The sequence below is a fragment of the Sebastes fasciatus genome, chromosome 4, assembly GCF_043250625.1.
Source record: "Sebastes fasciatus isolate fSebFas1 chromosome 4, fSebFas1.pri, whole genome shotgun sequence".
Lineage (NCBI taxonomy): Eukaryota > Metazoa > Chordata > Actinopteri > Perciformes > Sebastidae > Sebastes > Sebastes fasciatus.
This window is the reverse complement of record NC_133798.1, coordinates 8,044,928-8,071,719: the sequence shown is the minus strand read 5'-3', so window position 1 is coordinate 8,071,719 and position 26,792 is coordinate 8,044,928. Positions and strand designations below refer to the sequence as shown.

Genomic DNA, 26,792 nt, shown 5'->3' with positions numbered 1-26,792 from the left:
CATATTTCCGGGGACAACTTGGTCAAAAAAGAGCAATAATTTCCAGGAGCGGGTTACCGCTTACTTTGCAGTTACGGTACACATAGGAATATAAATCTCTAACTGAAACACCAACCTCTATCCATGCGACATGATAACATGGGATTAAAAAACATAAATTATTCGTTTGAATGGCCAACGGGCATCCGCGATCCCAGCTGTCAGCGCGACGGGCACACCCATCTAATTGAACAGAGTTGGCAGAGCCGTGGGCCGAAGATTTAGGTCAAGGGGCAGAGGTCAGTGGTTTCTTGACCAGAGGGTCAAGTTGTCCTGGACAGAGGGCCGCCAGCAGGGGGGTCAGTGAGAGGACAGGGACAAAGGACGGGACTGACAGAAATCGAATACCAGATAAGTTACATGTCAGTAGTCTTTTTATGTATCAACTTCTAATATGAATTAGTCTGCTGTATGTGTAAATGTGCTAGAACTAGTTGATGACTCAGTTGGATTCCTCGTCTTTCATCTGTAAACCACGTGCAAGATGAAGATACAAAGAGAGCTATTACATGTATTGCATAATAACCGCATGACATGAGGTCTCATGACAATAAAATAATTGTGTTATTTATAGAAATGGGTGACCAACGTTGCATAGCAGCTTGGACATTTCAGGGAATGTAAAAGCTTCACAAATGCTTCAAAAGATTAAAAACACCCTACAAAACACATCATCCCTCACCTTTAGTTTATTTTACTGTTTAACATGAGCTGTTAGCCATGGAGAAACTCTCTGAAGCTTAAAACTGAGCGAGTGAGACGGGACATAACACAGCCAAAGGAAGACTCGCTCCATGTGTGACCACTGAGCAGTGGGACACAATGAACAGTGAAGGAACACGCCTGACAGATCTTTATCCGTAAATGGCTCTTTTTTTCATATTTCCAAGCACCCCACATATCCGTGGCTGGAACCGCAAGCTATGGCTCCAGTTTCCATGTCGGGGAGGAGGGTGGAGGAGGAGAGTTCAGACCTGCTCAGGGCTGCTCACACACCAGCCGTGGCTGCACACTCAGCTTGGGTCTCCTCCTGCTGCAACCCACAATGAGCCTTTATTGTGAGGCTGATAAGCTGAGACCATGGGAAACTCTTTCCAGCTCCTCTCAGCGCTACTAAAAACAGACCGAGTGCATTGAGGGAACCAGAGACAGAGGGAGAAGTTACCACATGAAACGGTGCAGACATTTTGGGATGTCCGCAGCAGCGAGACTGCATTATATGTTCAAATAAAAGACAGGGTTGGCTTCTTGGCTTTAAGCTATAATCAATCAGGCTGACACACACAAAAGGGGATGCAGCCTTTAGTTGACATTTCATTGACCGCTTCTTTTTATAAAATATTTCCCCCCTCAAACTTCTCCTCAGGGCAACGGCCCAACATGGCAGCCGTGCCTCAAGGGGTGGTCTCTCTGGCTATTGATTAGGAGGGCAGCCAGCTCAAAGCCTGCTACCCTTGGGTCATGAGGTCAAGGTAGAAGAAAGGAAAACGGGGGAGGGGACCAGGAGGAGTCGCGTGATCAGTAAATTAAACTTCTGTTCGTCAGTGTTAAGGGTGGATGGGAGAGAGCGTTTATGACAGAGGGCGGAGGGAGGAATTGTTTTGGAGAAACACTGTGTGAAACTTTACACTTTGTGTAAATCACATTTTATGCCTCTCATTTATCTAGAATCTTTAAGGTTTTCTGGTATGTGTCTGATTATTGAGGTCAGAAAGGAATGACTTTACAGCAGCATTTAAAAATGTGATGCACTTTGCAAGAAAGTGGATAGTGTTAAAATGTAAAAGGAGCTCGTTGTTGGGTTATACACTGCCTGGACTTAAGGTCTGCCTCAGAAGACAAGTCGGTAAAGAAGTTGAACTGTTGACATCAAGCTTTGATTTAGTTTGACCGGGGGTCATTACGGGGGTCAGAATTGGAATATTTATGCAGAAAATAACACTGAATGGAAATTGCAAACTACAGTATATATAATTACTGCATGTATGTATCTATATACATTTACTATACTAACTTAAGAATACTGTGGGAATGATACAAGAACATTTATTTTTTTCTACAACACAACAAGTCGCTAATGTAATTTGGCCTGTCTTTGTCAGGTGCAGGAAATATGACTAGCCATTTGATGAACGCAGACAAGGCTTGACTTGTCAGCACAATGAAAGCTGCTTAGTTGTCATTCCTGCCAAACATTTGATTGTTTTGAATTGCATTATTTCAGGAAAGCTGGGAAGGCCGCCAACAGTCGAATGTAGAGAGATATACAGGCTCCGGGATCAGATAAGGTGAATACAGCACTTTAGTTGTTACTAAGAGACTGCTGTACATCTTTTAGTTTTTAAAGTAAGGCCTTTCTTATCACTTTTGGATTTTGGATTGTTTATGTCTCACTGCTCTAATGAAGTCAAAATATTACACAAAACCTTGTCTCACTAAGAGGTGGGACAAAGGGGAAACGTTCTCAGTGTGGCACTAAACTGAGCCTGTTTCTTAGAAGAAAACTAAAGCTGGGTTTTATGTTCATAGTTTTTGCCATTGGTTCTATCGGTTATGATACTCATCTAAGTGATAGCCAGGTCATACCATTTTGTCGATTACTTGATTAGTTAATTTAATCGACAGATCTGTGAAACTGAGTTTCTCCACAAAGAATCACTCAAAAGCACCACTTTAAATCTTGTGTTTACTAAAGATGTGCTCTTAAGTTTCTTGGAAGTAAGTCATTCAGCATAAAAAAGTATAAAAAAAGGACTAATCGACTTAAGAAATCTTAGTTGACTAAGATCAAACTAAGTCAGGACTAAGTAATAGCTGAAATCTAGTAATGAAGCAACCAGCAATAAACTGTAGTTTTACTTTATGAATGTATCCTATCCCTGCATTGCATGCACACAAATAGGTACTGTACACAGATTATAGTCGTAGTTCAAATAAGCCTTTGACATTTTTCACAGTCATTACCCGGCAAGCAGTCTTTATAAATTGTTCTGGTAGTGAGATTAATGGTTCCCTTTGGAGCTTTTGACCTCTAGTAGTGCTATGGAGCTGCGCACACGGCGATGATCTACAGGTGGCAGTAATGTGCCAAAATATGCAGCACTGCTCCTACAAAGGCAGGGAAGAAGAAGACTGCTGGCTAATAAACTTGAAAGTAAGCAATGCTGGATTTAAATTACTCAAAAACAAACGTCTTCGCAAATGTTCAAAACTTCTGTTAGATCTCAAAAACACGATCAATGAGTTTTGGTGAGTAATGGTGAATGTAAACATTCAAAACAAGAAAACTCCACTGGGCACCTTTAATATCTGGAGGGTTGTGTGGTAACAGGAAATAGGAATATGACAACTTGTGGTCTTGTTTAGCTGATTCCCCAAAAATATTGGGTGGTTCCATTATTCCACCACTGCTAGCCATTCAGCCATGCCGCCGTTTCTTCAAATCCAGAGCTCTGTACCCACGTTATGTCATAAACTCAGATTATGCTGTACACGTGCCAATAGTAATTCAAAGGACTGATAGGTAAGCCAGTATAGTAATCTAGTTGCACTTACTACAATTACAAACTTAAATGTGAGTAGGATAATGTGATTAAAGTGTTAACATGCCTGTTGCAATAATTTAGAGAAGTGCCTTACTTGGGTCATAATCAAATTAGTTGAGTGGATGTAAAAGCAGTGTGACATCCACTTATGAAACTCCTCTCTGAGCACATCAGTGGTTGATCTGATGACTTCATGACTCACTAGTATACATCACTCACTAGTATACATCACATAGAAATGAAGCTCTATACAATGCATGACAGCTTATTGAGAGTTCCAGAGAAAAATTATTCACCTATCCATAAATCCAAAGTAACTGTAACCAGGAGCAGCCCCATATGGAGTTGAGGTTACATCTTGAGCATAGTGAGGCTTTGACAGTGGGAGTGGATGGAGGGCGTGGGACCCTATAAAGCTCAGCTTTAGTTCCCAGTAGGTTCCCAGACTGGGATACCTGAGTCGAGCACCAAACCACAGCTTGTGAACAGATTGCCGTGGTCAGTCAAAGCTTTGACACAGAAAAGAGGAAGCCAAAGTGGCAGATGTCACATTGTTTAAGTGAACGCAGGAAACAAGAGCCTGCGAGAAGACTTCACTTATAGCATGTTTGTACTCATCTTAAAAAGCTTCCGCCACCACTAAACACATAAACGGCTTAGATTTGGGCAGATGAATGGGCTGAACACACTCAGACGCAGATTAAAACAAGTCAACCAAGTCGGAGCTTATGACCACCGCCTTCACTTATTCCTGCACTGGCCTCATACCACCGCTTCCCCATCCCCCATTCTCCTTCCCCTTTAATCCAGCCCTACTGGGTGGCAGACAGCAGCATGGCCTGATGGTCAAACTGTGTCTGTCTGCCTTCCTTTCTGTCCATCTGCTGGGCTCCAGCAGTGGTTCAAAGGAATTAAAAGTTGTCCAGAAAGTTGCCAGAAGTCTCTCCAAATCCCCCTTCAACCCTCCCTTTTATTTCCCCCCTCAGTTTTAATTCCTCTGTTTTACTTTCTCTAAGCGCGGTCCAATTCCATTAACACCCTGTACCTCCTATTAGCTAATGTAGCACAGCTCTGCACTGAATCTCATCCAGCTCATTACCAGGCACTCTAGCTTCACACAGGGATTCTTCTCTATGCCCAAACATCACCAACAGAGAAAAGGGAATATGGCGTGTGCAGCAACTTAGTAAAAAAAAAAAAAAAACGGTTCTCAGTCTGTATGATTCATACACAGGTAGAACAGGCTCAGTCTGCGTCACGCTACAGTGGGTTTGATTTGATCCCTTCTTTGAAGAAATTGAATAAACCAGTGTGTGTTACAACTGAAGACAATTACACCAGGCTTCTTGTTTTGTCTTCATCTGCAAGGGTGCCACTTCACTTGCAGCCTTTTTTGTTTGGTTTAGGGATACGGGGGCATGGATAGGGGTTGGTGTGAATTTTGGTGAGGGGGAGGTGAAGGGTCAGGAGGTGGGGAGGGGTGGGGGGCAGTAGTAATGTCCTGGTGGCCTTTATGGCTACAATGAAAAGCACAGCAGGGAAAGTGAAGCCTTGCTCGTGGTCAGCAGTTTATTAAAATCGCAAAAAGGTTGAGTGGCCACAGATGGTGCCGTCAATAACCATTCACCCACCCATGCAAATGCACAAAATCACACCAATGCCACACCCCATGCCATTCCACCGGGTGGAAACACACACACAGTTATAGAAGGAGGGCTAGTAAAAACAGATGGTAAGTGTGTGGATGGGTGTGTGATGTTGTCGAGATCCAGGGGGGCGTTGGGATTCCATTAGTCTCTCAACCTCTAACCTCCATCAACACCTCTGAGAAGCTGTTAAGACGCGGCATCTCGTAGATCCACTAGCATCCACAGTGGAGTATTCGTCACAACTGAACTTCTGCAGGAAGTGTAAAATCATTTGTTTCAGTGCCAAACATGGCAACATCTGCTACATGAAATAGCATATTAAGGCTATTTAGATGAAATAAATACCAGGAAGAGAAGACAGTAAGAAAAGTCCAATATCACGTGCAATTTTCAATGGCTTACAATAGCAATAAATTGCCATACACCTTCAGATATCTCCTTTTCCCAACAGATTTCTGCATGACTCTACATGCAGAGAGAGGCACTTCATCACATGGCTCCAGCATGGCGTTAATGGGACAAAATTTGACCGTCACCAAAGGTCACGTCGTGGTGACAGCTGCGTTCAGACCTGCTCACGCTCCCAAACTCCCAATTGATAACATTTACAAATCAAGAGGCTAAAGGTGACATAAGGACACCGGAGTCTGACAGCTGTTCTAATTCCCAGGATCATTATATTCTCAAAGTGAAGTCATGAAGATGGACTCGTACAAAGCAAAGACGGTTACAAAGCATCGGTTAGTACAATCAACCATTAGTTCATCAATCTATAAGTCAATGGATTACAAATAATTGATTACAGTTTAAGCTACTTATTAAGTAAAAAGAGCTGGTTCCAGCTTCTAAAATATGCTTCTTTTCTCTGTTTTATATCATTCAAAATTTAATACCTTAACAAGAAATTTGAGGACACCAAATTGGACTCGGGGAGCTTGTGATGTAATGCGCATTTATATTTTTAAAAGGTACGGTGTGTAGGATCTGGCGGCATCTAGCGTCATGTGAGGAGATTGCAACCAATTAAAATGTCTCCCTTATGCCAAGCACGTAGAAGAGCTACGCGGGCCAATGCAAAAATGTGAAAGGCCCTCTCAGGAGCCAGTTGTTATAAGTGTAGCCTTGGTCATTTAGAGCAGAGCCAGTGTGTAGAGTGTGTGTGTACTTGGAAAATGAGTGGTGAAACAAGAGAGAGAGAGAGCGGCAGTGACGGGAGCGAGTAACGTTATCGACTCCGACCCAAGCAGGAAAAGATAAAGTTTGGTTTGTCCGTTCTGGGCTGCTGTAGAAATATGGCAGAGCAACACGGCAGGTTCTGTGAAGAGGACCTGCTCCCTATGTAGATATAAAGGGCTCATTTTAAGGTAACGAAAACACAACGATTCTTATTATCAGGTGATTATACACTAAAGAAAACATAGTTATTAATATTATATTCCATTTCTGCTTATAGATCCCCTAATTGTTACACACCGGTCCTTTAAGTTATTGATTACATAATTAATTCAAACAAATAAGCGGTAAAATAATCAATACTAAAAACAAAACATGAAAAAAATAATACCAAGAGAGGTACCAGTGGTGAACATCAAGATATTATACCTTTACTAAGAACTGTGAAATGACTATTGGCTGTTGTATTTTGTTGTATGCATAAAATACTTACTTTAATGTTGCTGTGAATAAAAGAAAAAGTGTAACGAGGACATGTTTTCTGTGAAAGCACTCTGCTTTAAGTGACTGTTTGTATTTATTACCCTGAAGAGACTATTTGCTGAAGTACTCGAAAGTATTCACAGTTTATAATCTACTATAGTTTTTTTCCAGCCTGGAGAAGCTTATTAAATAAAGAGAAGGCAGCTTCAGTACACCACACTCTCCACATCATCACATGCTGAAGTCTGGTGACACGCTGGATCCATTTCACTGAAAAACCATGAAAGACAGATTTAAAGCAAAATTACAGTGTTGAATCTGCATGGTCATACACAATCCAGATGTCACATGTGCGTGACATCTGGACTGCGTAATGGATAGTGATCAATACTATATCATCATCCTCCGCCACGCAGTTTGGACACTGTTGATTCCCACTATTACAAATGTAAATAAACTAATGGTTTTTAACCACAAGACAAATCCTGTTAACTTGAAAGATAACTAAGACCGTACCACCTCAGAGCAGCTTCCTGCCTTTAATCCCCCTGCATACAAACACGAGCAGACCACTCTCCTTGAGTATGCAGAGGGGCAGGGCTCTGATTTCAAACAGGTCAAAAGGGGCAGCCTTTATGATGATACGCGAGGACCCCTGACAGAGGGCTCAAGGGGTCCAGCCATCAGAGTCACGACCCCCCGGGCCACAAACAGCAAGCGGCAGTGTGACATCAAACCAACACTCAGCCCAAGAGAAAACACAGCAGTGTTGCTATGCTCCTGATCCACCAGTCCACAGAAACAGAGGCCCACAGAGAATACCAATGTACCCGCAACCTTCCCCCTAGTCTGCTTTAAATGACTTAAATTGACTGCAACCGATGTGCGCCATAAAGCACAAACAAATTCCACTGTCTTAACCCAATCTTCTTAATGTTTTTGTTTTTCCAAACCAAGCTGAGTCTTGATGTAGATGCCGATTTTAGCAATTAGCAAAAATTAAATCCCCATGCTGCAGAGCTTTTTCAATAAAAGGATAATTTCCTTGAATTTCCACAATGACATCCATTTCCAATTCATCTGTGAGAGGGTAAAAAAAAAAGGAGATTTGGAGGTACTTAAGAAGTGAATGTCAGCTGAATGACAAGTCGGGCCTGAAAACAGTAGCGTCAGCCATCGTAGGGAGGCTTTCAGACAGAAAACTACATTAAATACATCACATCTACTGCCTTGAACAACAATGCCACGCTGCACACTGCTGCTGTCATGACATAATCATCATAAAAATGATGATTCTCAAAGAAAGAGGAGATTGTTGGTGTAAATCTGAATAACTGCTGGATAACTGACGACCAGTGTCATGTGTCAAAATCGGGACAGACTGCAGATCAAAGTGGTTATGTAAGATGAGCCAAAACTGGCCGCCAGATATTTGTCGAAAAATATTGTGAGAATTAAAAAAAAATTTCAAACTGCGAGACAGAGAGGATGCGGGCCAAAAGATCAAACATCGGCTCTGGCTTTTTTCTGGGCCGCTTGTTGTTCTACTTCTTGAGCAATCAATGTCTGTTCACCAGAATCTGCCTCTGGCTATCACAGCTACACTGCAGATGTGATCCCACTCATTATCACTGCAAACTCTTAACTCGTAAAAACGCTTTACAGCTGCGAAATCAGGAGCTGCTCTAAAACGGAATACTTAATGTTGACTGAATGCATTTTCTTCCACTCACATCCCGACAAGCCTGGCAGCTATTTTCCCAGAACAAACAGGGTCTGCATTTGCAGGAGTCATCTGACCTACTAAAGACTCTCATTGTTATGCTTGACAACAAGCATGAGAACATATACATTTTTTTAGAGATGTTACAGTATGTGTGAGTATGATGGATATGAAAACATGTGTCAACATAATGTCTCTCCATGGTTAGTGTTTGTCCAAAAAATAAATTTGAATAAGAAAAAAAGCAACTCTGAAATTGAACAGCCGCAAGCTATTTGCAATGCAAAAAGAACAAGTACAGTACATTATGCAAATAGCTAGGCACTACCTGTGAGGATAAAAAAAATATCCTCACAGGAATATTTACAATGCATGACAAGCCTCGGTGCATTACCCTCTGAATTGAATTCTGCATCTTCAACAAAACAATAAACCTCAACATTGATTTACTGAGGCTCCGGTGGTCCCGTCTAGCACCAGCTATTCTCAGCAGCAGCATCAGGTTGTTGTTATTACCCGCTGGGTTCTGCATGACAATTGTGAGGCTTCGTCATCTCTCGTTCAGCATCCCCTATGACTGTGCATCATCCTCTATTATAGGCTGAAAGCCCTTAGTCATCCTCACAGGGAGAAGAAAGGGTGCTGAACATTCCTTGCAAATGAGAGCTTGTGCTCAACCATCTGCAATCTTGTAATTCCTCAAGCAGCACTGGTCCCTCTTTACCCCCACTTCCCGACCCCCGCTAACCTTCCCCCCCTTTTCTCTCGATTTAAGGTTGTATACGGGGACATGAATAGGTGGTATTTCAGCATGCTAACATGGCACTGAAGAGCAGAGCTGGTTGGCTGGGGGCCAAATCCCCATGGTTACCCTGGAGCAGCAACTGCCTCTTTTTCCTGTGCTGGTCTGTCTGGGAATAAACTAAACTCTGCTCTGCATGCATGGAAGGACTTGAAGGAGACAGAGGAGACAAGATAAGTTAGGGTGGCATCATCACAGCGTCTTGCAAAGCTCTAAATCAGGGCACAAAACAAACACCCTAGCACAAGTACCCAGCTCTTCTGAAGTGCCCCTGAGCAACATACTGAATCTTAACACAGGTGTGCTGTCTGGACATGTGCTCTTCCTGTCCTAAATTGCATTATCATGCTTTTAATGCTGCCTGTGGGAACTGTGCAGCAACTACAGTCTCACACCACAACTCTGATAGTAACAGGTTGTTAAACACGTCGACATAATAAAATGCACCAGACCAAGAAGTAGTAGAAGTAGTAAAATGTGACTCAGGCAGCAGATTATAACCTGATTGGACATACAAGTTGAACATAACCACATTGCTTGGCTATCTATATCTGTGAAAGATAGTGATCTCTTCTGTGGGCTGAGCACTTTCATTGGCTTTCACAAGCAAAACAAAAAGACTACTCCAGAAATCAATTACCAATCTTTTTTACTTTGCTAATTAAGCTAGCACCCTACTAGTGATTCTCACATCAATACCATTACATTTGGTGTGTGTTTTTTTTTTGTTCTTATTCTTTGAGGTATTTATTTATTTTGTCTTATCTTTTATTTTCTTTGTTAGATATGTCAAAATACATGAAATGTCATGTCTCTCTTTCTTTGAAATTCTGACTAAACATTTCATTGTATAATTTAATGTATTAATATTTTTAGTCTGTCTATATATATATATATATATATATATATATATATATATGTAAAAACATCTCCTTGCTGAACAACTATCTGTGTCTGCTGATATTTAGCTAACATCAAATCATAAAAGGCTTAATGTTGGATAAATACAAAGTTTGCTTTTGATGTTGTGGTCACTATTTAATGTGATTGTAATGTGATTGTGTACTGAAATGTACAATGAATGAATAAATGTAGCGTGTAACGAGAGTTCAAAGTGATTTAAGTGGACGCCAGGAAGAATAGCTGGGCTTCAGCCACAGCTAATAGAGATCCGAATAAAAGATAAAGATAAAGATGTAAAACTCAATAAAAATATTGTTTAAAACAAAAAAAATCTTAAAAGATTGCATGTTCTGGTAAAAAAACATGTGATTGTTTGCCTTTGAAACAAAACACCAATAATAGCTCATATTTTGCCAACTTTTTTTGTAATTTAACACAGCACGCTCCTGGCTATAGCTATGACTCATATTCAGGTGATTTAGCGGTGAACTAACCATAGCCTGGTCCCAATTAATCCTCCAAACATTCACTCTCCCTTACCTTTCACTTGACTCTCGTAATCCGCGATGATCTCTTTATCCTTTTTGAACCTCGGCGTGGACATTTTCTGTCTTCTTGCTGTAAACTTCTTGTAAAAAAAACAAACTGTTTGTCAACAAGCGGTCTCCTACAGCAGCCGCCGCTTCATCCCACACAGGACGAGGAGGAGAAGAAGAGGCGCGACACAAAATGACACTGGATTTAACTCAAGCTCGACTTGGGAGCAAGAAGAAAACGTTCAGTTCTTCATTTCCCCTCTCTTCCCTCTGGATAAGAAGCGGTGGATATACACAGCGGGGCTCACTGCGCAATGCTGCTCCAACCAGTGAATCCAAGTAGCTGTATGAGAGCAGCAGTCAGTCGGCGTCGAGGCGCAACAGCACTGCTGCTGCTGCTACCACAGAAGAAGAAGAAGAGAAAACATTCACGCATAAGTTTGAGGGTCTCCGCGGCAGAACCTCTCTGGAAAAAGTAGTGCCAACAAACCAGTCCGTCCGGAGGGCTTTAAAGTCGACCTGTGTGTGCTTGTATGGTAGTGGTTTCCAGTTTGGGACCCGCACACACACACTAACCCCCCACTATGTTCCTATGTTCGCTCTCCCTCGACGGTTTCTCCCCCCAGCAACTCCCAGCAGGCTCAGAGGCAGACAGACACACACACACACACAGCAGCTGGAGTCACCAGCCACAGGCAGGGAGAGAGGGAGGGATCTGCACACACACATCGTACAGCTAGTGGACACACAGTGGACTGACACTCATGCTCCCACAAATGAAGGCTTTTTTTTTTTTATTATTATTATTTGTCCATACAGCTGTTGGAACAGAATATAACATTCAGTATAACCAAAGGCTTCTGCAATCTATATATAATAGATAGATAGATAGATAGATAGATAGATAGATAGATAGTAACTGTATTGTTCCTGAGGGAAATTCAAGTTTCCAGCATCACAGTTCCATAGTGCAAAACATGTTTGTAAAAAGGCAGTAAAAAAGTTAGTAGTAGTAAAAAAAGTTAGTAGTGCAGTAAGTAGAATTGGAGTATGATTTTAAAAAGTTATTACTATATCCTGACAGTGCATGAGACAGGTAATCTGTGGGGGGGGGGGAAATCATGTGCCTCTGGTGTCCTCCAGTGCTCCTAATGGCATCTGCAAGATTTCACAGACCGGAGGAAAACAACCAATCAGAGCCGAGCTGGAGCCTTGCCGTCTCTGAGCAGCTGTCAATCACTCACAAACTCCGATCAAATGGTCAAACCAGGCAGCGCTGATTCAATATATATCAATATTCTGTTACTGTAATGTCTATTTCTCGACTCAAATGTTTTCAGAAACATCTTGTAGTGTACTGTTTAGCTGTAAAATGAGAAAGTTTGCTCCGGCTGCCTAGTTTGACCGTTTGATCGGAGTTTGTGAGCGATTGACAGCTGCCTCCATTGAATGAACAGCCAATACGAACGCTCTCTCTCTCTCTCTCTGAGATGACCTGTGATTGGCCAAAGTCTCCTGTCATGATAGATTTTCTAAAGTCTGAAAACAGAGCCATGAGGAGGTACAGAAGTCTAGTTTTCTCTCAGAACACTTGAATCACAATATGCTGAAAGGTTATCATGGAATTTTTGCCCAATGATGCCAAAAATATTCTGCCTACTGCAGGTTTAAATGTGGCATTTCAACTAAATTCACAAGGATTTGCAATTACTTTTACTTTTGCCCTCATTTAATCCAAAGAAATATCCCATACACAGGATATCCAGCATTATATAGGGACCCACAGCTGCAGAGGGCCCATAAAAGGTCCAGTTAAAATACACTCAGGGGCCCCATATTTTCTAGATACACCAATGCACTCATACACAAGTAAGCTAATATAGGTAATGAAGGTATTATATTATACATGTATTTTATTGTCAAGTGTTTCATTGAATATTCCAAAAAGACAATAAATAAGAAAATACATAGTAAACACATTAATTTAACAAACTTTGAAGATACCACCATGATTTTGCTCCTTAATTTATGCCCAACTTCAAAAAACTTTCGCCTTATTACGTTTCAACTGAAATCATTAGCCATAGCCACTGAAAACTAACTGGTCCACAGCGCCATCTGCAGTGCAGAGAAAATAAAAGCACAGGACTAGCACATCCATTCATTTCTCCTCAGGACAACACTCCAATTTATTTTCTTGCACTGTCTTGTACCAAAAATAAAAAATCCATGCAGCACACCACTGAAATAAATAGAAGAAAGAAAAAAATATTTTGTAAAAGTGACACATGCCACAGCAACAACATCCATTTTCAAGTCGCTCACGATAGAAAATAATAGCTCTAAGTATCATTTTCAAACGCGGCCTAAAAACACATTATCATCTCATTTTACTCTTAATGTTTAGTGTTTCCTAAAAATCACAATATTAAGTGCGTACAAACAGATATAAAACATGGTTGAAATGATATCTGGATTTCAAAATCAAAGGCAGTTTATCATTTAGTATTTCCAAACGCCGGGACGTTCGACCATTGTAAACATTAACATGATAAATATACAGTAATGTCATGGGGCCCTTTACTGACCAGTAATGGCAGCTTAAAAACACACAAAGATGGTTTTATAATAACCCGCACAGGAATATTACACTGGACATCACCAGGCTCACAACACCAGTAGTATGTCACATTTCTCCACAAACCACAAAATAATTTAAACCAATATTGAACGTCTACCCCTGTATATCTTTTAAGTGTTTGTTGATTCAGCATCGCGGTCAGCCGCCTTTGAAGAAATTGTCCTCAATGACCTCGGTGAACCTCTCCTTCATCTGCTGACGGAAGCCGGCGTGCCACTCCAGCAGCCTCCTCCTCCTGTCCACCCGCTGCTCCTGGCTCATCCCTCTCTCCCGCTCCAAGATGGCCGGCAGCTCTTTCCAGTCACTGATGAAAATGAAGGGTGCTCCTGCAGCTTTGAGCAGACGCAGCGGGGAGCTGGACCCGGCCGCGCAGGTCCCAGGTGTCAGCACGTCTTCCACCACGGGCACCGAGCCGTAGGAGCAGGCCTCGTAGATGCGGTAGCACTCGGTGTTGATTCCGACCGGGCAGAGAGTGAGTTCGCTCTGGGCCAGAGCTGTCTGATAGCGTCTCAGACTGTCTGCTGTCTCCTGAGGGAGCCACCTGAGATGGGAATACATGTCATAAATATGCAAGCTATATCGATCTGTTCCAATGAGACAATCAATGTTGTGGATATCTCACCTCAACTCCATTTATAATTTAATAAGTATAAAACAACACACAAATTCTACATTTCAAATGTCAAAACACAGCACAACAATGCAGCTATCGATAACACTAGGGTTCCGTTACAACATTATTTACCAAGAAAAACTCATCTCAAACTGCATTACGTATCAAATACAGTAGTGAAACCTTGTCAAAGAAATAAATTAACCACAGCCCTCTGTGTGAGCAGAAGCCCTAAAATGTACTACTACTACTAGGGCTGCACGATAATGATCAAAATGATAATCAAAATTAATTTGTTCAATATTGAGATCCCGATTATTTATCTCGATTAGAGCTGCAACGATTAATTGATTGTCAGCTATTAAATTAATCGCCAACTATTTTGAAAATCAATTAATCAGTTTGAGTAATTTTCTAAGGGAAAAAAAGTAAAAATTCTCTGATTGACAATGAAAACAATCGTTAGTCGCTGCTCTAATCACGATTATTCATTGATTTTAGGGACAAAATATTTTTATAGCACTTTCACATTTAAATAAACAGAGCACTGCTTTCACTTCCATGTTGTTCTTCATTCCTACTAATGTACAAATCTTTCCACTTAAAATAATAAATGTGTAATTAATAAACTGGCGGGCTGATAGTTTAGGGAGCGCAGCAGAGTTTCCTATGCGCTTACCATGCATTTTAAACATCAATATTGCAGTCGATCATGTTCATTTAATTGTGGGAAGTCAAAATCTTGATCGCGATTAATTAATTGTGCAGCCCTAACTAATACTAAAGCATATAGCACAATTCCAATATAAGTGATGGGGAAAAAATCCACAGTCCTCTTTATGTGCAAAAGTGCACTGTAAGTTCAGTTTAATAATATAAGGTCTAACCCAGGCCTATTCAACTGGTGGCCCTTGGGCCGAATTCGTCCCTTTAATGATCTCAATCCAGCCCTTTAATCATTTATAAATAGGAAAAAAATATTTTTTTAAATAATAATAATTTCTTCCAATAAGAAAAATGATTTCCGTTCATCATCAACGTTACCACTCACGCTATTGACGCTGTTACGGACTGTTGAAACAACATCATTGTGTTTTTATATAAAATAACCTGCTAACATTGTCAGTTTATGGGTGTTTACATTGTTTGATAATTAGAAGATCATAATTTTATTAGTGGGATAATTAGCCCATTCATTAGTTATGTCTTGTTAAACTCAGAAATACTTTTTTAATGCAGGCAGTTTACGCAGAGGGAATTTAGGAGAGTCAAACTGAATAATAAAAAAAGATGTTTAACGCGACATTGTGTTTATTAAAACAACAACCTCCTAAGATTAAAAAGGTATATCGTTTTCACATTTAAATTCCCAGCTTTTGCAGATCATACATAAGACATGTCCGACCCCTTAGCACTTAACTGTTTTTCAAATCTGGCCCTCCTGAAAAAAGTAATTGCATAAACCTGGTCTAATCTCTTCAGCCTCCCTCTGTGATGTCGGATTTTAACTAATGTCATGTCATTGAATTTCACCACACAAGACCTTGAAAATAAGTTGAAAGCCCTTGAATTAGATTTTTTTTCAGTAAATGTGAGAACACCAATGACTGTCAACAAAATAGTTTTTATCATAAATAATCTAAATTATTTTTGATTTGATGTTAAAAAAAAAGATATAATAGGAACGTCTCAGTGAAAAGTTCTTGTTAATAATATTCTCAATATCAGTCTTTTTAAAACAAGACAATATACAAGCAATACAGTCATTAAAACAAAATAGAAACTCTTCCATATTAGTGCTAAACAATGACTTACTTCTCCCTGGCAGTGGTGATGCATTCCTTATCCAGAACTGATTGTTTCAGCACCTGCATGAGAGTTTCTCTGGAGGAATTTTTGTAAACGGTTCCTAGGAAATTGCAGAGGTATGGCCTGTTGGAGGTAATCAGTTGGGCGTTAGGCCTGATCATAGGAAACTGCCTGTATCTGCACAGAGACGAGCAAAACAGAGCAACATGTTAGACCTTATTCATTTTAAAAAGACAACACACAGTTTAATGTACTGATATTGAGCACTAATGATGTACACATACACACAGACGTAGGACTCGTAAGAAATGACATACGTGGCGACGCCAAGAGGCCACTGGAAGACGTCCTTGTCGTTGACCCATGGGCTGTCGTACACTACAAACAGCAGGTCCACGAAGCCACCATTCCTCTTTAAGTAAGGGCCAATGAAGTCGTTGTTGCAGTGCTCATTGCCCAGCAGGACCACGGCCACATGTGACACTGTGTGAGACTGAACCAGAGCTTGTACGTGCTCCAGCCACCGTGAGGAGTAAGCGACCTTCTGCTGCTCGCGGCCGTTCAGAACCAGAACCAGGCTGTTCATATCCAGAGGGACATGACCCTGGACCACAGCAGGACCTGTGTAGAAACTAACGATGGAGAACAAGTCAATTTGATAGTTCTGTCTCATTAAGTGGTTATTACACGATGTGGTGTAAGTCCCAAAAGCAGACTACTTGCTTGGGTTTGGACGTTTTTTAAGTATCAAATCTTTGACTTGTTACCTGAAATCAATCTTTCCTGACTGCAGCTCTCCCTCTCTCCATTGTGCGACCTTGTCAGTGGGGTTGAGGGGTCCCTCTAAAATATGTTCCCAAAGGTAAATCCCTGAGGAGAAAAGAAGGGCTCAATGCAATTTGCTACCGGAGTTAAAATGTCAACATGTGCAGTGCCATTATGTTGTGCCATTGACAGGGTTCCGCAGCAGAGCATAAATCTGTTTTATGTAGTTTGTATCTGTGGACACTCCTGGAGTTATGAGGTGTATATACAGTAGTTACTAAGCCCATGTAAAAAAAAAAGTATGCAGCAAAGTGGAGGAAAATTATTATTCTAAATGATAAATAGAATGGTGTAATTTTCTCACAGGGACCATCACAAATGAATCTCTCTCTCTCTAATGCAAGAATTTTTTTTTCAAGTAAGGAAGAATTATGAGCTAGAGAGATTTTTTTTAAACCCTTCAAAACATATTTGATCATTTGGTTTTTGTACCTCTGATATTTGCTCTATTAATCTGGTTGATTTTGTTTTATTTACACTCTGAGCTACACCAATATCATTAACCTACTATATCTACTTTACTTTTGGACTACAAAAAGAATTGCGGAAAAACCTTTTTGAATCTGGACATTAAGTCACTCAAGATTTTTTATATATATCTCATATCAACATTAATTCCTTTTTTTGTTATTTCAAAAGATATGTTTGAAGCACATAAAATACACGTAAAACACAAAATTTAAAAAACACTGTTCACCTTCATCACCAAAGTATCTTCCGGCCTTCTGCAATTACATTGCAACTGTTGTATTAATAATAATAATAATAATAACAACAACACCCAGATCCTCAGATATTTAATACATTAAAATGTAAATGTAATTATGAGTTTAATATATTTCAATGTGTATTATTTTGAATGTATATTCAACTTCTCCACATTATATACAGTATATATCATTATAATTATATATGAATAAACGACAATAACTTGAAATACTATACTATAAAGGTATATTGTTTAAAGACTTGAAAAACAACGTTTTCAGATATTTTTTTTAATTCAATATAAGAGAAAACTATTTTTATAATGCTCTGTACTATATATATGTATATATAAATAGATTTAATTTTATTGTTTTTAATTTATTTATTTTTTTAATTGTGTATATTCTTTTTACTTATTTATCTATTTTTTTTTAAATGTAATATTTTTGTCCTGTATCTATTCTGGCTTATTTTATATTAATATTGGTTTTTTTAAGTTTCTTTGTACCGAGAATGTTATTATTGGGGACGTTTGTGAATGTTTGTTCTGTTGTTTCAAACGAACAAAAAAACAATAAATATAATATTGAAGAAAAAAATGCTCTGTACTTGTGAATGCACTCATGCCACTGTAAGGTCACACTAATGTCATTTCAACGCCCAAATCACAACACAGATTGATGACATCTCATAATAATACCGTGATTTACCTATGGCAGCTTTCCCCCAGATTTGCACCTTGTATCTTTTGGGTTTGTTCTTGTCAACTCGACCCAGGTACTGTTTGAAGGCCTCCCTCTTCTTTGTCAGAGCAGAGTTGTAGTCCACCTGTTCATCCTCCCACGGGTTCCAGTCACCTGCTAAGAATGGAGCAACAGCACCGCCGTCTCTGACACCACCTGCAAACAACAACACACCAGATCGCCATTCAGTTTATAGGCACTTAATCTATAATAACAATAAATGAGTTCCTATCTGTGAATTTATGAACATTGTAGGCAGTTTATGTGCCATCGTGGCTATCGTTAGATATAGATATGTGGACGTGCTGAGTGAGATTACCGGAGAGAGCTCCCGACTCTTTCTTCACCACCCGGTGAACCCGGGAGATTACTTTGGTGCTGAAGAACACATTGTACGCAGCATAGAGGGAAAAAGCCACATACGCAAAAATAATCAGAAGGAACAGTTTTCTTTTTGGTATTTTCATTTTTATTTCCTTTCTTCTTGTTAAATCAGGTCACCATTGTGTAGCTGCTCTCCATCGTTTAGTGGGAGGACCCTTGTTTACATCACGAGGACCCCTGGATACAGCTGACTTAGAAAAATGCCTGTACCAAAATTTGCTTGTTATTTTAAATAAATATATGGTTTCTACTATTTTGGATGAAACTATCGTAATATTTCGACAGTAAATATATAACGTGTAATTCTGGTATTAATTAATAATCATAAAAAATATTAATAACATGATAGTTTAGAAAAAACGAAAGGGACACTTCGTTCCGACCAGTGATGGGAATTACGGCTCTTTTCAGTGAGCCAGATCATTTGGCTCAGCTCACCAAGAGGAGCCGGCTCTTTCGGCTCCCAAACGGCTCTTCGTTTTACCACTTCTTACCTTACCTTTTATAGTTCAGCCAAATTTAGCGCAGTTTTGACCTATGATTAGTATGTGTGTACATATATCACTTAAATTATTCAATATAATTATACTAAACCTTATAATTTCCAGGATACCATAATTTTACATGCTGTTTCGTTTCCGACTGTCACTCATCTTGTCTGCTATTCGCTCCTCTCTCTCTTTCTCTCCTCCTCTTCCTTATGCTCTGTACATGTAGACCGTCAGCGCGCCGCGCACCCCCCCCCCCCCTCCCTGCTTGATGGTATGATCCTTGTGTTTCATCACCTGATTGGTCGCACGGACGTCATTAACACAACATTCAGTCACAGTCAGTGCATGGAGTGCCCGTGGCGCGGAGAATATCGTTCTAAAATTCTGCCTTGAATAAAGTAAAGAAAAAGAAAAAATAAACGGCTCTCGGACGGGAGCCGGCTCTTATCGTTCACTTAAAAGAGCCGGCTCAAAGAGCCGACTCGTTCGTGACCAACACATCACTAGTTCGGACTGTACGTAATGCGGAACGTTGTGAAGGCGGAGCTTGTTTCTTGTAACGCAGATCACAGAGGTGCACGTCAGATTTGCACAAGCAAGGTCGCGTCCCCAGCTGCAGTGTTGAGGTCTCTTATTTTGGACAAAGATGATGTCCATGGCCGCTCGTTCCGGGGCTTTGTCCCCGTACCTGCAGGCGACAAAACACGGAGTGAAGAGCCTGGTGTCCTCTGGAGCTCAGGAGCTGCTGCCTGCTGCTGGTAAGGCCGAGCGACTGGACGTGTTGCTAGTGGAGCTACTGCGTTGAGATGAACTGCGTGATGTCACGATAACATTTAACATACTGACTTTTTATTTATCAGTCAACATGTTAATGTTAGACAAACCTGTAAATATGGCGTATCTTTACTTCTACTGTTCTTGTCTGCTAACAAATAACAACTTGCTCTGGCTGGCAGGAAGTAGCCGAGGTGTCGTCACTGAAATCTGAGACCTGACAGAGAGGGTCAACAAAGGATACAAAGTCTGCAGTTATATCTATTGAGATGTAAATATCTCAACACAGAAACACTGCTGCTATGACATCAAGCTTAATGTGTGAGCCTAGAAGTGTTTGTGTTTTGCTTCGACATGTCAATACAGGTGAAATGTCCACTTGGGTCCAACAATACCTGTATTACTGGTTATTGTGCAGAAGAAAATACAAAAATAAAGACAGCAAGACAGACAAGCTATAATAATAATAATAATAAAAACCTTTATATGTCCCACAGCGGGGGAAAAAGGGACAGTGCAAACAACAAGGCGTCAGTAAAAAACAGAACGAGATATAATAAATAGTTAGTAAACAATAAAGATATAATAATAAGTAAACGGTAAAAAAGCTAAATAGAAAACAAATATAAAATATATACAAATATGCTAGTAAAATATATTGTAGTACACAGACATTATTGCATTGCATTGAAATGTTGATATGGGTATTGTTCTCTAGGTTAAATTGGTTAATTGTTGACTCTAAATTGCCCGTTTGTGAGCGTGACTGGTTGTCTGTCTCTATGTGTCAGCCCTGTGATGTCTGGTGACCTGTCCGGGGTGTACCCCGCCTTCAGCCAGTGTCAGCTGGGATGGGCTCCCGACTATGACTTGCCCCGCATGTGATTATCATAAAGTGGGCATGTCTGTAAAGGGGAGACTCGTGGGTACCCATAGAATCAATTTTCGTTCACATATCTTGAGGTCAGAGGTCAAGGGACCCCTTTGAATTTGGCCACGACAGTTTTTCCTCACCAAAATTTAGCACAAGTTTGGAGCGTTATTTAACCTCCTTCATGACAAGCTAGTATGACATGGTTGATCAATGGCGTTGGTGCATTAAAGTAATTAGTGACATTAAAACGAATTTGCGTTAACACGTTATTATCGCATTAACTTTGACAGCCCTGTTATGGATACAAAATATAAATCTGTATTGTATTGTATTTTAAAAAAATTCTTCACCACGTTAAAAGAGAAGTCCCGGTCACATGATTGCCCCAGAAATCATTTCTTCTGTATTTTTAATCATTATTAGATCTACTATTAATTATTCCTTGAATATGAGGACGCACTTTTAAATGTTTTTGTAAGATACTGAATAGTTTGCAGTCCACTTGCACATCTGCTGCTCTTGTCTTTAAAAACGGTGTGTTGTGTCTCATTTCCAGCTCCTGCGGGGATCCGTCTTGCCCACACAGATATCAAGATCCCTGACTTCACGGACTACCGTCGCCCCGAGGTCACCGACCCCAACAAGTCCTCCCAGGGAAGCAGTGAGGGAAGAAGGGTGTTCTCTTACCTTGTCACCGGAGCGTCCACCGTGGTGGGTGTGTACACAGCCAAGACGGTGGTCACCCAGTTCGTCTCCTCCATGAGCGCATCAGCAGACGTCCTGGCCTTATCCAAGATCGAGATCAAGCTCAGCGACATCCCCGAAGGCAAAAACATGACCTTCAAGTGGAGAGGAAAGCCCCTGTTCGTCCGTCACCGCACGGAGAAGGAGATCGCCACAGAGGAGAGTGTGAATCTCGGGGAGCTGCGTGACCCCCAGCACGACAAGGAACGAGTGATCAACCCCAAGTGGATCATCGTCCTCGGTGTGTGCACCCATCTGGGCTGCGTGCCCATCGCCAACGCCGGAGAATGGGGAGGCTACTACTGTCCGTGCCATGGCTCCCACTACGATGCTTCAGGAAGAATAAGAAAGGGACCCGCTCCTCTCAACCTGGAGGTTCCCTTCTATGAATTCCCCGATGACGACACAGTCATTGTGGGATAAATACTGGAGCTCTGTCTCTGTTCCTCTCTGTAAAATATATATTTTAGGTGGCTCTGTGTAAGATGAGGGTGGCATAAAGTGTGCGTATTTACTAATAAAGACATATTTCCAACTCAATCTATTGCGTCTTTTGACTCATACAGTAAAGTGAGTTTTTTTTTACTTCCATTGTTCTGCATCATTTAGCTTGATGTCTTTGAGTCATTGTGATTACATATTCAGATTAACAACGTACTTTATCCCTAGAGATTTCTCATATTCCACACTACTTTTAGCATGTAGTGTTTTGCAAATAACATTATGTAACAAAAAGTTTATAAATTACAGAGTGCTTCACAGGAAAAACAATAGAAAAAATGTCAGACAAAGTTTGAGGGCAGGTAATGCTGAAAACAGGACAAAGCAGAACAAATCTGCAACAGGTGAATAAAATTAGATTTTAAAAAGCTAGCATATACTGTAGGTAATTGATTTCTTAGTTGAAAAAGGAATAAAAGCAAGGATTGCATTGTTTTGATCGGCTAGATTGGACGGTAACTTTCTGTTTTTCCACCCTTTTTTCAAGCAGTGGCTGTGGCCTGCTTCATGGTTACATAAAGTGGAGCTGTTGTGAGTGCTCATACACATACAGTAGGAACTACAAGAAGCCCAGGAACCCAGAGGAGCTAAATAATTTGGATAAGATGATCCAGAAAGGCAACTGGCACTCTCAAAAAGTATTGAAGATGAAGATGTAAACAGATTCAGGGAAGTGTCGTTGTGTTAACCCTCTTTTTTAGGGGGGTACAGCGGGTCTTTAGGGGGAGATAGCAGGTCAACAGTAGATGTCACATAAAAGTGTACATCATCTGAAAGCTGAGAACCTGAAAAATAATTTGAGATGCAGCTCAGCACTGTGTGTCAACTTATTCTAGTCATAAATCAGAAATATTAATTCATTAAAATAAATTGTGAAAGTGTATAGGGGCTAAGAACATTAAGTATATGATGGCCACCCCCCATGCTCTATTATGTCTCTTAAGTGTTGCAGCAATTTTGGGGTTGATACCATTTGTTACACAGATTTGGTGCTCAATTTACCTTTTTTTTTACCACTCAAGAATTGATCAAAATTATCAATAATCCCTCCAAAATACCACATTAAGACACCAAGACCTTGAGGAACACCATAGAAAAAGACATGCTGTGATTTGGTATCAAAAACTTTCTGCAAGAATTGCATTTTTTGGTTATTGGATTGCAAGCACTTCAGTTGTGTAAAACTGCTCAGAAACCCCCTTATTCCAGTTTCATATATCAGTACCTTCACTCTAGCTCTAAAACTGAACCTGCTACAGCCTCTGAAAGACAGTAAAGTTCGGCCTCAGGGGGTTAAACAACATGAAGGAACTAAATTCATATCAATGGCCCCATTATGTTACTCTAAAGAATTTGTAGCTTACTTGTTCTAAGGACTCTTTTATCCCTTTAATGAGTTTGTGTCAGACAAGATGACAATTCTATACCAGTAATGGCAGCAGCGAAGAGCGTGAACCGCCAAGTAAAATCATTTTTTTTTAATCCTGACGTGCTACGTTAAACTATGAACCAGTGAAATACACAAACCTTTTTGTTTTTATTGATGAAATCATTTAAATACAATATACTGTGCACAGATGCTGGTAAATTCATAGTCTTAAACTTAATAAATTACCATCAAATCAAAAATATTTCACACTGTCCAGTTGGCACTCATTCAGTAGTCCTCTATAATAATCCTTTGTATTTCCATATTGGAATCAGTGATTATCAGTGCCATTAAAGGCTTAATGAATAAATAATTCCTTCAAATGATGAGTATACTTCCCACTAGGGCTGAGCAATATATCAATATTATCTCGATATCATGACATGAGAATGGATATTGTCTTAAATTTAAGATATTGTAATATGGCAAAAGTGTTGTCTTTTCCTGGTTTTAAAGGCTGCATTACATTACAGTGATGGGATTTTCTGAATTTACCAGACTGGTCTTGCTGTTCTGTTATTTGCCTTTACCTACTTAGTCATTATATCCACATTATTGATAGTTATTTATCAATAATCTCATTGTGTAAATATTTTGTAAAGCACCAATGGTCAACCCTACAATATTGTCGCAATATCGTTATCGAGGTATTTGGTCAAAGATATCCCGATATTTGATTTTCTCCATATTGCCCAGCCCTACTTCCTATAATAAATTAATCCAGTTATACCGCTGTTTTCACAATAGTTTGTTAACCTCATATTACCCAGTGTAACCTGTTACCACGACTGTGGTACCTGTGCAACTTTACAATATGATTTCACATTTGATAAAGAGTCTCCAGCTTCATTAAAAAACAGTTCACATTCTTTCCAAAGATTCCTGCTGCTCCTCTTGAGCATGTGCAGCCTCAGAGTCAGGGTATCCCAGTTTTTCCACAGACACTAATCCACGTAGTGCACATCCGCCTGGAGCTCCTTGGAGATGTAGCCGAGGAGGGCGGCTGTGACCTGCTGCTTCAGGGCGGCGTTGCCCATCACTAGAGCAGTCAGTTGAGCCACGTCTGTCCACTGAATGTCTCCCAGGACGCCCATGAGACCATCGTAAAGCTGCTGCTGCTGCAGAGGACTGAGCTCCATGATGATCTGAGGCAGCGGTTTGAACTGTCCACTGGTCAGCCAGCAGCCCAGAAGGCCTCCGACAGCACCGCCTATACAGGGGAAACAACATGGTGTGAAATTACTATTGTAAGTTACAATATGTTTCTACAACTTAAAGGAACTATTGCATTTTTTTTCCCCCACTTACCCACTGCAATACCAAGAGGACCCCCGACTAACCCTCCAGCGAAGGCCAGTCCTCCAGCGGCTGCTGCTCCCTTCCCTGAGCCTTTCACTGTGGTCTGGATCTGCTGATTGGCAGATAACTCACAGCACAGCTTCATGACATCATCAAGCCGATGACACATACTGTGGATCAGATTTATTATTTTAGGAGACATGACAGAAATTATAACTGTAAGATAGGCAACTTATCAGTCTAACAATAAGCACATGGGAATAAGGAAAATACTGTTAGTTAAAATAGTTGAAAAAAAGCATACAAGTATTCACAAATCAACACTTTATATAATCCCATCAGACACTGACATACACTAAGCAATACAAAAGACAGAAGACTAAACATGTTCCTGTATATATTGAATATTGTGGCACACAGTAATTTTCTATGCAATCATGTACAGATAGCAGTGTAGCTCTGATTGCATCAGAAAGCATCATAAGGCAAAGGTTAGTTACAGGGTAGCATCTATAGTCCCTTTCAACCAGATATCAGCCAAATATAAGCCTGTTGTAATAACCACAATAAACAGTATTAACATACCTTGCTGTGTTATGAAATCCTCATCAATATTTGTTGCTCTTCTTATTTTTATAATGTTACTATTATGATATGAAGTATGTTCTGATCAGCCGGTTACACTCATGGATGATGTCTGAGTTTGCGTGACTGTGCCGCAATGCCTGATGGGAACAGCGAAAGTGGTGCGTTCATGGCCAATCGCGAATTTCCTGCTTTTTGGTCGGAAAACAAACATTAGGGTGCATAATGTTTTAGGTTAGTGCTATCTTGTGACAGTAAGTCACTTGAAAATGATCATCACATATTAAAAGATTTTTAAAAACATATCTTCTCTTTTTGGTTTGTAGGAAATTGAGAGGAAGTAGAGAATAAAATGATGGTATTATTTTAGTAGTAGCAGAAGCAGGAAATTAAATCTACTTTTTATGTTAAAGGTGTTTCCTTCTTTTCTTTTAGTTTTTTTTTGCTGATGAACATACTTACCTGCTTGTGGGGCAAATTAAGAATTAATTAAGGAGGACCCTTAAACCATTAATAATATTTTAAAATAATAATTAAGGATACATTTGTTAATTAAAGGCTTTATGAATTGAGGGGGTTGTAAGGGTTTAGTATTTACCTTGTATAACAACACCTTAAATTAACAATGAAAATGTAGCTCTATCTGTCAAATATCTCGGATTATTGTGTTGGAAGAGGCACACACAGCCTACCCCTTAAATTCGTCTTAATTTGTTTACAGATTTTTAAGTAGTGTGCTTTTTCAAATTAGAGGGCAAATTAAGGGACCTCTGGCTACCATACCAGACATAAAAGGTAAATTGTGGATTATTAGGTTTTTTAAAGGAATTCTTCATTCTTGTTTCACGGTGCATAATTTGCCTTTGCTATTATAAATATATTATATATATTATATACAGTATATATACACATTTATGTATATATACTGCATATTTGTTTTATCAACTTGTCCTACCATTTTACCACTTCTATTATTATTGATATGTTCTGTGATGTTCTGTTTTAGCAGTTACCATATCTTTTACTTTATTTATCTGCTTGTATTGTCTTGTGAAGCACTTTGTAACATCTGTTTTGAGAAGTGCTGAATAATAATAATAATAATAATTATTATGATTATATTATATATTATATTATATTATTATTATAACTGGTACAACTAATATTTCCGACAGCATTTAAAGACAACATAAACAGCCAATGAGCGTCTAGGAAGAAGGGGGCTGGACCCAAGGGGGATTATATTAATACTGTTTATCACAATTGACCTGTTTGAGCTAATCTATATGTACTGATAGCTATGTGGGCTATGATATGGATATGTGAGTGTTTAGATATTATCTGTAACTATGATGTCTGTGCAGCTACAGGCAGATCCAGTCTGCTTTATGGCGAGGAAACACACTGCTACTGTTATAACAGATACATGGATGACACTGAGTGGTTGTGGCTGTCATTATGATACTGTTCCTGTGAGCTGGTCAGAGAAGCAGGATTATATCTCTCTACTGTATATTGA

The 26,792-nt window shown here is 39.9% G+C and overlaps 4 protein-coding genes across 9 annotated transcripts in view; 1 reads left to right on the top strand and 3 right to left on the bottom strand.

Annotated features, from left to right (window-relative positions):
- srgap1a (SLIT-ROBO Rho GTPase activating protein 1a) overlaps window positions 1-11,532 on the bottom strand; it is a 102,833-nt gene extending 91,301 nt beyond the window's left edge. For 3 of the 6 annotated variants that reach the window (XM_074631791.1, XM_074631792.1, XM_074631793.1), the window contains exon 1: window positions 10,858-11,531. In XM_074631791.1, coding sequence (XP_074487892.1) covers window positions 10,858-10,921 — 64 coding nt within the window. In that variant the 5' untranslated portion in view covers window positions 10,922-11,531. Of the gene's footprint in view, window positions 1-10,857 lie in introns of all 6 variants that reach the window. The other 3 variants (XM_074631789.1, XM_074631787.1, XM_074631790.1) reach the window with 3 other exon arrangements.
- Window positions 11,533-12,748: 1,216 nt separating this feature from the next.
- On the bottom strand, window positions 12,749-18,755 carry rxylt1 (ribitol xylosyltransferase 1). Its single transcript, XM_074631766.1, has 6 exons — window positions 18,512-18,755; window positions 18,160-18,348; window positions 16,684-16,786; window positions 16,234-16,548; window positions 15,923-16,093; window positions 12,749-14,035 (listed from the first exon to the last, which is right to left on the bottom strand). The coding sequence occupies exons 1-6, from the start codon at window positions 18,657-18,659 to the stop codon at window positions 13,633-13,635; spliced, it is 1,329 nt and encodes a 442-aa protein (XP_074487867.1). The 5' UTR covers window positions 18,660-18,755; the 3' UTR covers window positions 12,749-13,632.
- An 846-nt stretch (window positions 18,756-19,601) lies between these two features.
- LOC141765647 (cytochrome b-c1 complex subunit Rieske, mitochondrial-like) lies at window positions 19,602-21,999 on the top strand. Its single transcript, XM_074631767.1, has 2 exons — window positions 19,602-19,825; window positions 21,272-21,999. The coding sequence occupies exons 1-2, from the start codon at window positions 19,714-19,716 to the stop codon at window positions 21,880-21,882; spliced, it is 723 nt and encodes a 240-aa protein (XP_074487868.1). The 5' UTR covers window positions 19,602-19,713; the 3' UTR covers window positions 21,883-21,999.
- Window positions 22,000-23,478: 1,479 nt separating this feature from the next.
- Window positions 23,479-25,431, bottom strand: LOC141765648 (protein C19orf12 homolog). The gene is made up of 3 exons (XM_074631768.1): window positions 25,274-25,431; window positions 24,698-24,858; window positions 23,479-24,599 (listed from the first exon to the last, which is right to left on the bottom strand). The coding sequence occupies exons 2-3, from the start codon at window positions 24,855-24,857 to the stop codon at window positions 24,334-24,336; spliced, it is 426 nt and encodes a 141-aa protein (XP_074487869.1). The 5' UTR covers window position 24,858; window positions 25,274-25,431; the 3' UTR covers window positions 23,479-24,333.
- Window positions 25,432-26,792: the final 1,361 nt, after the last annotated feature.